This window comes from Lasioglossum baleicum, chromosome 9 (assembly GCF_051020765.1).
Source record: "Lasioglossum baleicum chromosome 9, iyLasBale1, whole genome shotgun sequence".
Taxonomy (NCBI): Eukaryota; Metazoa; Arthropoda; class Insecta; order Hymenoptera; family Halictidae; genus Lasioglossum; species Lasioglossum baleicum.
Window position 1 is genome coordinate 2,602,893 of NC_134937.1, and position 14,477 is coordinate 2,617,369.

The 14,477-nt window shown below is 38.5% G+C and overlaps 2 protein-coding genes across 10 annotated transcripts; one reads left to right on the forward strand and one right to left on the reverse strand.

Moving 5' to 3' along the window:
• The first annotated feature begins 289 nt into the window (after positions 1–289).
• Positions 290–13,348, forward strand: Lqf (epsin homolog lqf). 9 transcript variants are annotated; one of them, XM_076430140.1, is made up of 15 exons: positions 291–653; positions 2,558–2,621; positions 3,521–3,614; positions 4,862–4,954; positions 5,026–5,284; positions 5,367–5,566; positions 5,649–5,697; positions 6,152–6,314; positions 6,425–6,557; positions 6,799–6,886; positions 7,088–7,209; positions 7,280–7,601; positions 7,986–8,162; positions 8,478–8,498; positions 8,801–9,036. In XM_076430140.1, the coding sequence occupies exons 3-14, from the start codon at positions 3,591–3,593 to the stop codon at positions 8,492–8,494; spliced, it is 1,647 nt and encodes a 548-aa protein (XP_076286255.1). In that variant the 5' UTR covers positions 291–653; positions 2,558–2,621; positions 3,521–3,590; the 3' UTR covers positions 8,495–8,498; positions 8,801–9,036. The 9 variants fall into 9 exon arrangements, with proteins under 9 accessions (XP_076286250.1, XP_076286252.1, XP_076286255.1 ...); XM_076430135.1 differs by lacking the exon at positions 8,478–8,498 and having other exon boundaries at positions 290–653; positions 5,655–5,697; positions 8,801–13,348; XM_076430137.1 differs by lacking the exon at positions 8,478–8,498 and having other exon boundaries at positions 290–653; positions 5,655–5,697; positions 6,164–6,314; positions 8,801–13,348.
• On the reverse strand, positions 2,665–14,473 carry LOC143211959 (protein C10). Its single transcript, XM_076430148.1, has 3 exons — positions 14,178–14,473; positions 13,919–14,095; positions 2,665–13,846 (listed from the first exon to the last, which is right to left on the reverse strand). Exons 1-3 carry the CDS (start codon positions 14,215–14,217, stop codon positions 13,713–13,715), a joined length of 351 nt encoding a protein of 116 aa, XP_076286263.1. The 5' UTR covers positions 14,218–14,473; the 3' UTR covers positions 2,665–13,712.
• Positions 14,474–14,477: the final 4 nt, after the last annotated feature.

The following is a 14,477-nucleotide window of genomic DNA, read 5'->3' on the forward strand; positions in this document are numbered from 1 at the left end:
GAGAGGAAACCTCTATCAGAGAGATGTCCTCTGCCTCCACTGATTGTCTGCCTCTATGTATACATAGTCCCAGCTGATTTTTATATAACTTGATTATACAAAGTCGTTTTTTCGATGAGCGTTTTAAATAAAAATGTTGTATCATAATTGTTCTCGGGTACTGTGTATCGTAAACGCGATGCACGCCACTTCCGAGTTAGCCTATATATGTATCGCGAACAATTAGAGCATAAACATACATATACATATATAGATAGACGTCCACGGTCGACGTTCTTGTAAATCCGCCATAAGATTACATAAAGAGCTACAACGCTTCATTGACAAATTCGTTGTTTCGATAAAAAAAATCACGTAGTACGTTCAGCGATTTAAAGCACCCATAGACGCACGAGGCATAGGTTTATCAACGGACAGCCTCGAACGCGTTTTTCAATCTGTCAGAAACGGGTTGAATTTTAAATCCCCGTGAATTGCACCGCGAAACAACGGAAAGAGGAGGAGGAAATATTTTCCAGCGCCATCTTGCCTCGTAGCTCCTAATTCGTCAGTGCCTGTGAATGGACTTGTCATAAGTGTTTTATGTTATTTTGTTCGTTGTTTCGGTTTTCGGTTGCAAAAGTTAGTGTATTAAATTCCGAGTACACGTCAGGGTGAGTAAAATGACTCTGCATTAAATCGCGCGGAACGAAAACCCGGGAACGAAATTGTTGAACACGCGAACTATATACATATATACGAGTGGTATGGTCCGTCGAATAAAAGTGTGCGAGCTTTCTGTTCCGTTTCAACGATAGATCGCGATTCCCTCAATATTTCTGATCGCGATGCTTTATCTCCTCTCTCGCTTTCTTCCATTCGCCGTCTGTCAAACTATGTCAAACGATCTTAATGTAGCAAGATCGCAAAGTCACGCCCGTGTGTGTAAAAACGCATAGGAAGTGATAGGAAGAAAGTTTCGAAATTGACATATCACGTATTTTCATGAACTACAAGGTGGTCTGGCAGCTAAGTCGACGCGTGCATACCGTTTTACAAGTAGCCGAATATACAATATTTTACAGAAATATTCTTCCACACACGTATAACTGTTCTAACGGATCTTATTATTCGCGTACTGGAAAACTGGAATGTTCGAATCGTGTTCGACAGAGTGTTGAAACTGTTATCATGTCGTCTGCACGAACGTAAATACAAACGCAACGAAACTTCGATGGATGTTCAGATGCAGAAAAATATAATGTTTTAGAGAAAGTGTGTATCGTCTGTAATAATCAGCTATTAACGGATATAACGTTCGACGATATGTAAATAGAATGGATCGGTTCGAGGACGTAAATCATATTATACATTGTAATAACAACTATTTCGTTATAACAAGTATTTAAATGCGAATTCCATGTGTTATACTACAACTACACTGTAACGTGTATCTATGTACCTATTGCCTCGGATTGATAATACGAAAGTAGCGAGTGTGTACACAAAGCATGTGCATGTTCGACGTCCGACGGCAATGTTCTTTCAACACATTGTATTGGACGCCACGTCGGTCACCGAAATCTGACAACAATCTTTCTGTTTAACCTGTGACGGTCATCCGTCACCTAAATAAATACGGTCTCGAATTTACAAAATTTTCATTTACATATTGTCCGATGCAAATTAAAGGATAAACTAATAAAAAATTAATAGGTATCAATTTCGTATTAAATATTCCTGCTAAATATCGTTCTACGCGTCGTCTACTTACGTATATACATATGTACTTTTGTTAGATATATTTACATATTTACATATATCGGTATCTCCAACCTCCATCTCAGTCAGCTTATATATAAATGCTGTCGAGAAACGAATGTCATCAGAAATGCATGACAAAAAAAGCTATGCTCGTGAATGTCACAAAAAATCTGCTGAGTTGTTGTATAAAATGTTTCAGCTTAATGATGACATTACAAAAAACTAATGCGTTCGTTACAGATTATTTGAACGAGACATTACGATCTTTGTAATCGATTTACAGTTTAGAACTATTCTCTATTTATTTGAAATTTGTTAAGCGGAAAATTCAAAACAGAGATCAATAGTTTCACGGTCGTGCATAAGTCTAATACCGTGTAACTCTCGCCAGGAAACCATACAAAGACAATCCTGAAGAGATCCGGTGCCTAAATAATTCCTTTAACGTATGCATATTGCGGTATTAAACTGTTTCTTTGGAGGTGTATTTGCTTACAGAGACTCCTCTAACCGATAATTCTACGTACGACATAGCTATGCAAACAGATGCTCAAAGCGGATATCCAACAAGCGCGCGTGTACTTGTTATCTCTGGTATATGTTTTTACAACTAGAGCAAAGTTATAAAATATAATTCGATGTTTTAATAATTTTTAGAAGTCCGAGTAGTTTTTAAATTTTGTTATTGTCGGATCATTTACGTTATCGAGGATATTGCTATACAAATTGACATTGTACGCCTGGCGTGATAAGATAAGATCCGAATACAATGATATTGACTGATAGATAATAATGGTTTCCTTTATTTTTTCAGTTTAATCACAAGTTTAATAACAGGACTATCTTGAAGAAAAATTCAGATTCTACACTTTATCGATGTAAGTAATACCATTTCTTATGTAACTATTGCATGCGGTCTATTGATTTTTAATCGAGTAGTTTGGTTCAGATTCTTTTTCCTTTAATATAACAGTTTCTTCTTCTTTTTTCTTTGTTTTTTTTTTAATAACTTACACTAAAGCGCTTGCAACAAGTTTCACAATGAATAAAAGTAGTTTCGAGGATTAACATAGTACTTTACATTTTTCAAATAATATTGCAGGATACTATATCGATGAATTCAGAGTAATATTGCGCGTAAACTGCAACTTTGATTTCCTTGTTGACTTAGAATAATATTTTTATCGTTGCCTTTACCATTATCCGAATTAAGTAAGTTCATATTTGTTTTTGCACAAAGTTGCTTTCCAGAGCAGAAAATTTGTAATTACATCGGAAATATTGTTGCAGACAGTAATATAAATTGTTTCAATAAGAAATACCTGCTTTAAATGTACTGTATTCGTTACGTATAGTTTATATATCCTCTATACGTTATTCGTAGTGACAAATAGTAATGGTATTCGTATAGATTCTTTAGAGATAAAATATAATTACATCTAAAGCTGAAACAATAGCGTAATTTACTTATCGATCGAGTATGAGTTGTGCCTATTTAATCGTTAGGTATTCTTCGAATGTGACATCTTTTACGATACTGTATATTCGACGGCTATACACGGATGCGTGTCCAATTCGATATGCGGTATTCCGTGCAATATTCATTTGCATAATATTTAGTAAGATTGTTCGAGTTACGGAAAGTGTCCTCGGTTAGTTATTTAATCGTTTGCGTGTTACATAAAAATTCATTCATCATTCACAGGTAAATATAACAAATATTTCTTGGTTATTTAGCAAACTGTCTAATAGTGTAGGATTTTATTCTGATTCGAAGAGTGTTCGGGAAGTTTTCTATATTTCTGGACAAGAAGTAGCTTCGTCGACAACTGCCAGCAGTATTTCGTATGCCAGCAATGGCGATGCAGAAGGTAAATTTCACAACTGGCCACAGTCAACAAAATAACAAGTGTTATTACCTTACTAATCGACGATGTTGTTGGACAATGTTTGAAAAAGAAATTGCGTAGATAAATGTTTTGTCGATTACCTTTCTAAATAGTATACAGGATGTCACAGAAAGTTGCTGCGCAATGGCAACGAAGAATAACGATTTACGATCGATATAACGAGAAAACTTTTCGATTCGAACAAATGCATAGAATGAAAAAACAATCAATTTGAAATGAATCTTAAAGGCGCAACATCCTGTGTACACAAAATGATATACAAAGTATAGTTTTTTAGTATGTAATCAAGTTTTTGCACATACTTGGACACGTTTGTGTTTTATTCTTTACAAAATTATAAGATAACGATACTTGTGCGCATTATGCGAGTCGGTACCACAGCAAATCTTATTTTCAAAGAAGTTTTTCAGTTTTCGTAGAGAAATATAAGATAACGATTCTTAGTCAGCTCGTCAGATACAGCGAAAAGAATGTTCTCGGAAAAAAGCTGTCGTTATTAAAAGACAACGTGCCAGAGTCTCTTTTATATTAATTTGGAATCTACGCGACACTAAATGCACTGGTTTAATCGAAACGTTTTATTTGGGGTATACGAACATAGGCACATCTCAAAAAAGAAAGTTGTTCTACTTCGAAGCTGTATTCATATATTACATGTTTGAAGTAGTTGTATTCTGTTCTACTATCTTACTGTATTCTGCTTGTCGTACGAAAGATTTAATTTGCGAGTAATACGGCGATACAATCGATAGGTGAGAGGGAGAGAGAGAAACATTATCATATAATAAGAGGGGTTTCTTTAGTTTGTCGTCGATTGCACTTTTACTTTAGCTACTTTCATTCATTTTATTACTAATCGAGAGTAGAAAGTAGCAGTAACGTATTGTGTTTTGATAAAAATAGACTATATAGAAGGAATATTTTACAAATGATTTTTTGCTTTTCTACTAACGCGTACTTAGTCGCATGGCTTTGGTATGCGACGATTGCCCATATTTATCGCCAAACCGTATAATTGTTTTCTTCATTTTTCTTTGTACATAGATTCTTTAATTGAAATTGTGTTTCAGTCTCGTTGGAAATTCGTAGCATCTATTAAATCTAACAAAAACAATAAACACGAATGTATACGACAATAAGTATGGGCTTTTGAAAGAAGCATGAATTTTACTGCTACCTGCTTGTAATATACGGTGGTCATTTTTTAGATGAGAAGGCAAGGTCAGGACGTGATGCAGGTTAACCTGGCGGGTATCAGGCGAGACATTGTGAATCTCGCCCACAACTACAGTAATGCGCAGGTGATTAAACAAGACTTGCTCGTACCACTCTATTCTTGCGTTTAATAAAAAATATGTGTTTCACGGGACAGAAAGCTGTGCGTAAAGCCACCAGCAACGATCCATGGGGTCCGAGCAGCACGCTTATGGCGGAGATTTCCGACCTAACGTACAACGTTGTGGCTTTCACCGAAATCATGCAAATGTTGTGGAAAAGATTGAACGATCATGGTAAAAATTGGCGGCACGTGTACAAAGCTTTAGTTCTCTTGGAGTACCTAATTAAAACAGGATCGGAAAAGGTTGCGCAGCAATGTAAAGAAAATATTTTTGCCATCCAAACTTTAAAGGGTAAGTTGTTTCGTCCGACACGGTATAACATAATAATATAATATAAACCTTCCTTACGAGCGCTTCGTTTTATGATTTTTAGATTTCCAGTACATGGAAGGGCCTAAAGATCAAGGCGTGAACGTAAGAGAGAAAGCGAAGCAACTAGTGGCCTTATTAAAAGACGATGAGAGATTAAGAAACGAACGAGCTAGAGCGTTGAAAGCTAAAGAAAGATTTACACAATCCGTTAGCGGATTCGGAAGCGATGGATTAGATGCAATGTCACCAGTGAGCAGCGATGTATGTTCCGTAGAATTAATAATAAAAATATCAAGCAATCGCGTTATTAAAAAATGACGATGACGATACTTAACCGATTCAGTTTCAGGATTGGGAGCCGTGTCGTCTGGGATCCGAATCTACAGCTAGACGTGCGTATTAATATCAATATATTCTATATACAGTGTGTCTTTTTTCGCAAACTGAGAACGCAGGAATATCTCGTTGATAGAGTGAAACGTTCGGCCAGCGGAACGGGCAATATTTGTCCACGTGATGGAGCTGGAGCAGTGTGCGCGAGTTCAGCAGTAGTTAGTTCGGGCAATGCAGGGTACGGCCAAACAACGTGTAATCAAGTTTTCTAGTAATAAATCGAAAATGTTCTCCATTTTTTCGATTTATTTTTACATAGAAAATCACCCGCTGCCCCCGCTTCTACACGTTATTCGGCCGCACCCTGTACGTACATGCCAGGTTCCATTGTGCCGGTGCAGAAATTTCTCCGCCGCGCTATCCGAGGGTTAAAGATGAATTGTCGCATAAAAAAGATACATTGTATAATTTTGCATGCAACCTACAAGTAACTATAATCTGTGCGCTGATTAGCCGAATTGGAAGCTGCAAGGCCACAAACAGTCGGAGAGGAGGAACTGCAATTGCAATTGGCTCTGGCAATGTCTAGAGAAGAGGCGGAGCAGGAAGAACAAAGAAGACGCAGCGACGACGTTAGACTGCAGTTAGCTCTCAGTCAGAGTCAGCAAGATTTTAAGTTAGTATCGGTTTATTGGAAAACTTGGAATATCGGAAATATCTTGCGCTAGAGTATCAGAGATAAGAGTCTAGATTAATCTCTTGCCTAAGGACACAAATGAATTTCAGAGCCCCGCAAACCGAGAAACAAAGCCACATGCTGGACTTGTTGGACGTTAATCTCGAAGAAGCCAGCGGCGGAGCCAATGCGCAAACCGATCCTTGGGGAGTACCCGTCACCGCACCGCCGCCCAGACCACAGGTATACATATATGCTCTTCGGTTGAACGATACTTGCGCGCATTCGCTTATTGCATGTTAATACGATATTGCGTACTCTTTGCACGTTGCACAACAGTCTTTGGATTTGTCTCAGTTTTATATGTACAAGGTATGTTCGGCCAATACAGCCTACGACACTATAGCGCTGTGCTATAGCTATGGCCCCGAAACTTTCCGAAAACCTAGAAAACTAGACTAACCGATAGGTTTTTATTCCGTAGCCGCAAAATGACCCATGGAGCGCTCCCACTACAAGTAGTACGTCACCCATGGTCGACCCATGGGCACCTGTACCGCCACAAAGACCATGTAAGAGATTAAGAATTACATAATCGGCCGTAAATCGTAAATCGTTTCGTCCATGGACCTGCAGAACAGCTATTATGCGTACGCATGAAACGCGCACCGTCTATTCGTAACGTATCGAAAAATCGTCGAAATCGGAGGATAGGTAGCTATTCCGCAGGACCATCTTATTTTCTAGCGATCAACCGATTCATCGAATTTCAGCGGCTGCGATTGATCCATGGCGGGCACCCGCACCTTCGCCCGTACCAGTTACATCTCCACCTACAGCGGATCCCTGGTCACCTGTGCCCGCTACCGGCGAAGCTGAAACAAATAAGAAACAAGTAAAGTTCTCCCACACCTCTAGCATGTTTCCATTCGTAACAAATGAATTCCAATGTATCGTTGTTTCAGGCTGGACGAGAGGGTGCAACCTCTGCTTCTCCGTCTTTCAACAACCCTACTCTAACGCAGAATATAGGGTTCGCGGCGCAATCGCCGCAGAACATTGGCTTTGCGGCGCCACCGCCGCCAAACATAGGCTTTAATCTGCCTGCTGCTTCGAACTCTTTCAACGCCACGAGCAACGGCTTCAACGGCACCGGGTCTAGCTTTAATCATTTCCCCACGGCTAATCAAAACAATTCTGGAGCCAGTCCGCTGAGCGACCTAGACGAGTTCGATGTAATTACTAACAGAAATAAGCTCGGATCTAGTCCACAACCAGTAAACAATGGTATTGATATTGTTTTATTTTTAACGAAGAGTATAGTCTGTCGAACGAGACCAGGTGGTGAAATACCAGCGTACATCCTTTGTTCCGATGGCTATGTTTACGTTTACTGCCTCGCCTCGTTAGGTAGACTACAGTTTTATATGCGTTGCAAAGCCATATCCTATAATTTTCATTAGCATTAGTTTTACCGGACGCGTTATAATATTTTTAATTTCCGATTATTGAGATTGTAAAGATGCGTCCACGAGAAATTATTCGACAAATTGATTTCGTTGGGTATATATTAGAAAAATATCCAAGGTGTAAAACGTAACGCCTATAATGCTATATATTGCATGTATTAATCGTGAGACACAGGATCGATTGAAACAATTCTTTTCGTAGGAGGTTCGTTATCACCGGATCCATTTGATTTGGGAGCCATAGGCGAAAATCTTCCTACGAGTACGGGAGCTGTTAAAAAGACACCACAGTCGTTCCTCGGGGAGAACTCTGCTCTGGTTAACCTTGATAATCTCGTCAGTACTTCTGCGATTAAACCAGCCACACCAACACCTACAGGTAACGTTTCAGTTCAAATCGATAACGTTGACTAATAATTTTTTATCTCGGGAAACATCCCCGAATTTTCTATTTCTTGTGAGAAATAACTGCGACTATCGGTTTCGGCCTTATCATCGCGGTGCAGTGGTTTTAGGCACAGAACAACGTAGTCTCGGTTATTCTGTAATGAACATTCGCTCGGCCATCGGTTTACAAAAATTTCAAGATACCGTTCGAACGTGAACACAAAATTTTAACTTCTAAAGTATTTCACTTTTCTCGAAAACAAATGTGTTTTTTTTTTGTTTGTAACGTATTCTGTCTGCAAAATAGCATTTCATTGGGAATGAATTCGTGAGTATCAACAAACTGTGATTAACCGTATACTGCATGAGTGCATGACTCAATATTTGTATTTGAAGAAAGTACAAGGATTTTTGTTGTAAATCTTCTTTTACAGCGAAGACTGACGACGTACTGTTACAGGCTTTTGACTGGACTGTGCATACACGTGTGAATCGAATGCATTATCTTTACAGTTAATGGATGCGTTTACCCTTAAAAAACGATTTGTTTCTTACTGTAATTTTCTTCTTGCAATACATGGTGTAGGAATGACTGGCGAGTGTAGACTAACGTTGCATACGATTTTCCAGCAACCATCTCGTATTCAGCAAATCCATTTGCGACGGTAACACCACCACCACCCCGTCCTACGATCAATCAGATTCGACAGGATCCTTGGGCAGCGAATGCACCTACTACAGCGAATCCGTTCCTCTCGTAGCTCGGCAATAGAATTGTCGATAAATCAAGAGCACCGTGGTTTAAAAAGTATTCGAGGTTTTTAGCGGTAACCCTGTACGGTATAAGTTTCTCGCTCGCTATAAAATAGCTTTATTTCAAGATATAGGCGACACACACACACACACACAGAGAAAGAAAGAGAGAGAGAGAGACAGACCGAGAGACTACAAAGTGAAAACGTCCTATCGCAATAAAAAAAAAGAAGAAAAAAAAGAAGATATTCTGAACACGCTAGTTTTAACATTTGAAAGTAATACGAGTCTTTTACGAATGATTATTAAAGCGACCACTAGCGACCTATTAGGTCCTCGAATCGATCAGTGAGAAAATAGAAATGTTTAAGGAAGTACGCTAGTGGGCTCCGTTCAAAGTTTCAACAATGGACACGGCTAATATCGACGTTTATTTTTACATAGCACTTGAGACAGTCTAGCGAACATTTATTTCTATCGTGCTTATTGCGCAGAAGTGTTTTTTGCGTCCGCTACGATCGAATCGCTTGTAGATTAATCGCGTAACGACGATGGATGGGGAACTGTTTCGAGGATAACGTTGGATGCGCAACAAACGGGAAAACGATGTGGTGTAAATTAAATCTTCGGATGCTTGCGCGGCCCCAAGGTGTATAACTAGATTTTATAATCACCTTTTTCATATATAGTATATTTTTTAAGTATGACTCGATTTGACTCGGTAATAGGATAGAATCATTGAACAATATTTTTGGCGGACTATAAGACGTGAAGCTGAGGGACGATGATGGGAGCAGTGGTCGACGCGTCATGAATCAATTTCTTTGTCCTTGTATTTATATATATATACGTCTTTTTCTACGGCTAACGAGATCGTGAGACTGTAATCGTGATTTGCAAAAGCATATTATATCGAACAGGGTTCTTCGGTTTGAAGTTCATACGCTTAACAATGTGCATCGATCGCGGCTCGTAACAACAAACAAAAAAAACCAACAAATTAATATACATTCGCGTTGTAGAATGCTTTTTAATTGAAGGGAAAAGTGTGAAAGGTGGAAACATATTTTGCTTTTCGTGAACTCGCGTGGAAGAACATTTTAAAATAAAAGTGCATTTGTTTTAAACTCGCTCGAAGACATCGTGTTGCCACGCGTTCCATTCTAGAACGCGCAGTCTTGATAAATGTACATCGTTTATCGTATATAACGAAGAAATTATATGTTTACGTAGAATATACAATTTTCTCGTTGCGGAGGAAAGAATATGTATCTTACGGAAATGTATACGAGTCGGTGTGAATCGTTATTGAAACCAGTGGGTCATTTTGTCATACAAAGTGGCCTCTTAAATGAAACTACGGACTGCCAAGTATATCCTGCTGTAATTAAAAAGATATCGGAACACACATATAATATATGTAACTTGCTAGGGGATCGCTTTATTATCGAACCATCTTCGGTGAAAGTAGATGATTCGTTAAAATGAAGTTGTAGCAACGGGAATGGTTGTGAAATAGCGACTAGACTGTGGATGTTTATGCAAATATGTACAAATATCTTTGTTGTTCGATGTGGAAATGACGGCGACAAGGTCGGTAAACTTTCTCGGACTCGATGAAATTGTGCAGAAAATCCACAGTCTATCGTCGATACACCGATGCGTATCGTATGAACGGTTTTACGGGTTCAAATGACTTATCGCGCGAGTTCACGAGACGCAACGAAAATGTGCTTTCACTGAAATACTCAGTTTGCTGTGAGAGACGTGTATGCTAGTAAAACGATGCGTCGTTCGCTGATTATTCACTGCGTTTATCAATACCTCGAAGTACTTGCGGATGGGACAGTCTGAAAGCAATTCACTGGAAAATGTAATGCTGTCTTTTACACGTGTAACGTACGAGTCGAGTTTAGTTTGTGAGATTTCACACACGTTTCATTCCGACGACCGTTCAAACGTTATTTGTACAGGCTTCGTGCGCCGCGGAGAAACAAGCGTGGGCTGGTATGCATTTTGTTATCGGTGAGGAGTCGCTGTTTACTAAATCGAAGCGTTTTATAATTTCATGGAAACTCACGTGTCGACACGCCGGGAAGGGTTACAAATACGAGGCGTTTTTACTCGTTCGACACTCGATTTAACCTGTTAACCGAGAGAAGGAAACGACACGGGCGAGAATACTATTTATATAAAATGCGAGCGCTACAATACCGTTTCTTAGGCGAATCGTTGGTAGATGGTGGAATTTCATCAGATTTTTATTTTGTTTTAAATTAGGATTTCAATTAGAATTGATTTGTACATTCGAACGAGCGTCTATAAAACTGGAAGTAGAATAAATCATTAATTTATATTTATAAAGACGAAAGAAAATACATGCATCTTGGTGGATGATTTCATCGACCAGAATGCTACTCGGAACACGGTACCGCCTGGTTTTTATGGATTAGACGATTAGACTACGAGTGTCCATATTTGCATAAATGTTCGTAGTTTTAATTATTCATAAATGAGACACCGGGAAGCTACGAATTCTTCCCCGGTTAACAGGTTAAGGGTATCGATTCTAATCCGAGGACAGTGAAGCGAATCGCATTAGCTTTCGTTCCACACGAGGCAATTTACAATTGTACCTTGATTTATATAATGAAAGAAGAAAAAAAACGAGAAATTGTAAATACGTTTAACAGCATATCGTTCCCCAATTGTCAAGTCAACTTCTTTTCGTCTGTACTCGATGGACGGTATATAGGATACTTTTAACGAAGCCTGAAAGTGTTTTCTAACATCGTTCGCTCGTTCTTTCCCGTTTTATCGAGGAAAACGTTGCTGAATTCGTTGGTTTTACATCGATACTTTCTACGCTCGAACGAGCGCGTCTCCGTTCCGACGGCTCAGCGGGAACACGACGACGATACGCGACAGTCGGCATTTTAACCCTGTTAACCGGCCGATTCCGCAAACAACAAATTCTCAATCGATAGAAATTTTAGCCATGCGCGATACAAGGTCACCAAGCTCGACCGTATCACTGCCATTATCAGCGATATACAAAGTACAAACAACTTGATCTATATCGGTCTGATAACGGTACCATTCACGAGCTACGGGCCACATAGAGATAGCTTTCTGTGAAACTATCGAGAGTCCGGAATCAGGATGACTGGATCGTATTTTGCTTATAAAATACAATTATTTGCTCGATAGAAAATTCATCGAAAGCAGACTGAAAGTTAATCGGATCGAAACTTGACCAGGATGTAGCAAACCAACGGAAGAAGCTGAATCGAGAGAGAGGGGGGGGGGAGAGGGAGGGAGGGAGAGAGACTTACGATTAGATCTGTGGCAGAGATGCACGATTCCACAACATTCAAGAATTACTAATTGAATTAACGAGGACACAAAGTTACGGAAAGATGAAGTCAAATTACGAATTAACTCTCGGTCCCCGGTTAACAGGTTAATCACGATAGTCGACAATCAAAACGCGTGTACCTATGTATTTATTAGCCAGTTCTTTTTTCAACACGTTCAGGACGGATGACTCGATTACGCATCACGTCGCCAAACCAAAGACATCACAAGAAGAGCCGCGCGACATCGATCAACACCGATTCTTCAAATTTTCTATACGTATCTCGTGGTTTGGTCCGAGTTCTGTCCTGGACGCGTTAAAGGACTACTTTGCAGGTAGCGTGAATACCGACTCAGCATTTCCTTTTTTGAAGCAATTAACGCATTTTACAATTTTTATACAAGAACACAACATTGGCAAATGGGGGAACAGTGTTTGCCTGCTTCTAATTGAATCGTACACGATCGATTACACGCGCGATTCAAATTCTATTATAAGTGAAATATTGCTTAAATAATTCCATTGTATTATTCTTCGTTAAATTAATCGTTTCTGTTGCATTATGCATTTTCAACATACTTGCTTCTATGATTGAAACTGTATATTTAATATGTATTTATCCGGATGTTCGCGAAAATATGAAGTTATTATGTGATAGGAATGTAAGTCACCGTATACCACTCGAAGTTTTGTGTTTCACTGACTTAATAGTCTGTGTTCACCGCCTTTCTAGAAACATTCTTGTATTTAAGCGAACGTGTCTTTTGCGTCTGGAATCCGACATCGACCAACCACTAAATCTTTTAATTTTCGTTAACTGAAATGATCAAGTAACTTGTTTCCTTCCTTTTTCTTTCTACTTTTTGTATAAAGCAATAGATTGGTATTCTTCTGTACGTACATGATGTGATGCACGAGCTTCATTTTTGCGCGAACAATGGAACACTGTTTAGTTTTTAGCGTTGGTGTAAGCGCAGAGCAAATTCAAAGAACATTTAAGAATGAATATTATATATTTTAGTAGATTATATTATTATTATTATACAAATAAATGTAAAAATTTTTAATTTTTCTGATTAAATATTTAATTTGAAGTTTCCTTGTATATATCTTTCCTCTATACTGAATGCAAATTACGATTTTCGAGTTGAGAAAAACATTTACAAGAACTATAGTAACGATTATCGTTTCTATGGCGTGAATCACATGAAAACAGTACACTTGAATACTTATATTGGATCCAAAGTTACAGAAGCGCTACACAATCCCGAAGAATGAACCAACAGAATGGTTTCTTCTTTTATCTTCTTGTTGTTTCTTCTTTTCTGTGTAAACATAATTCTGTGTTTCCATATCCAATAGAGGTAGTCGTTTTGTTCTATTTGTCATGGCTCTGTCGCGAAGTAAAGAAATTACACAACACATTTTATTTTAAAGAGATGCTTCGGTTGAAGAACTTATAGTAACCGGAGGAAGGAAATACGAGCGAACTTGACTATGTAATTGTGCTATTTCAGGGTCTTCCCTTTCTAAAGCTCTGAGTAATTGTGCAAACTGAACCGTACCTGTAATGTATGAAAGACTAATAAATTATTTGTAAGGAATGAATTTTTCATTTCAGACTGTATAGAGTTTACCTTCCCGTCCTTCTGCAAATCCGTAGTTCTTGATAACGTCCATTTGAATTTGAACAACAATGGGAAATACGAATTGCATCATTTTCAGCATTTCATTTCCCGAGTTTTCCTTTGCTTCTGTCAGTTTCTGAATATTCTCTGCAGTACTCAACGCTGTTAGAACGTCTGTCAGAACAGCTAAAGCAAAATCATCGCATAAGATTCTTACTCAAATTCATGTAAATTTCACTGCAAATGTTCTGCTTGAAATGTAATGTACCTTTCGCTATTTCCGGAGTAAAATTGGGCATAGTAGTCATTGCACAGGCAGATTAATGCGAACGAACGTGTCAATAATAATTTAGGCAATTTAGACAGCCTGTTTTTAGACAGCAGTATTATTGTTCAATAAGATTTTTTACAATACCGAAGCTGTTTCATATTATGATTCTGAATACACTCGAGTCCTTATTTTACCACGTTTTTATTAGCTCGCTTTCTTGTTATTCTATAAAGGATTCTTGTTTACTTCCTGCTGCTGACTTTTAGAAACGTCAAAGCAATGTAAACAATGCATCAA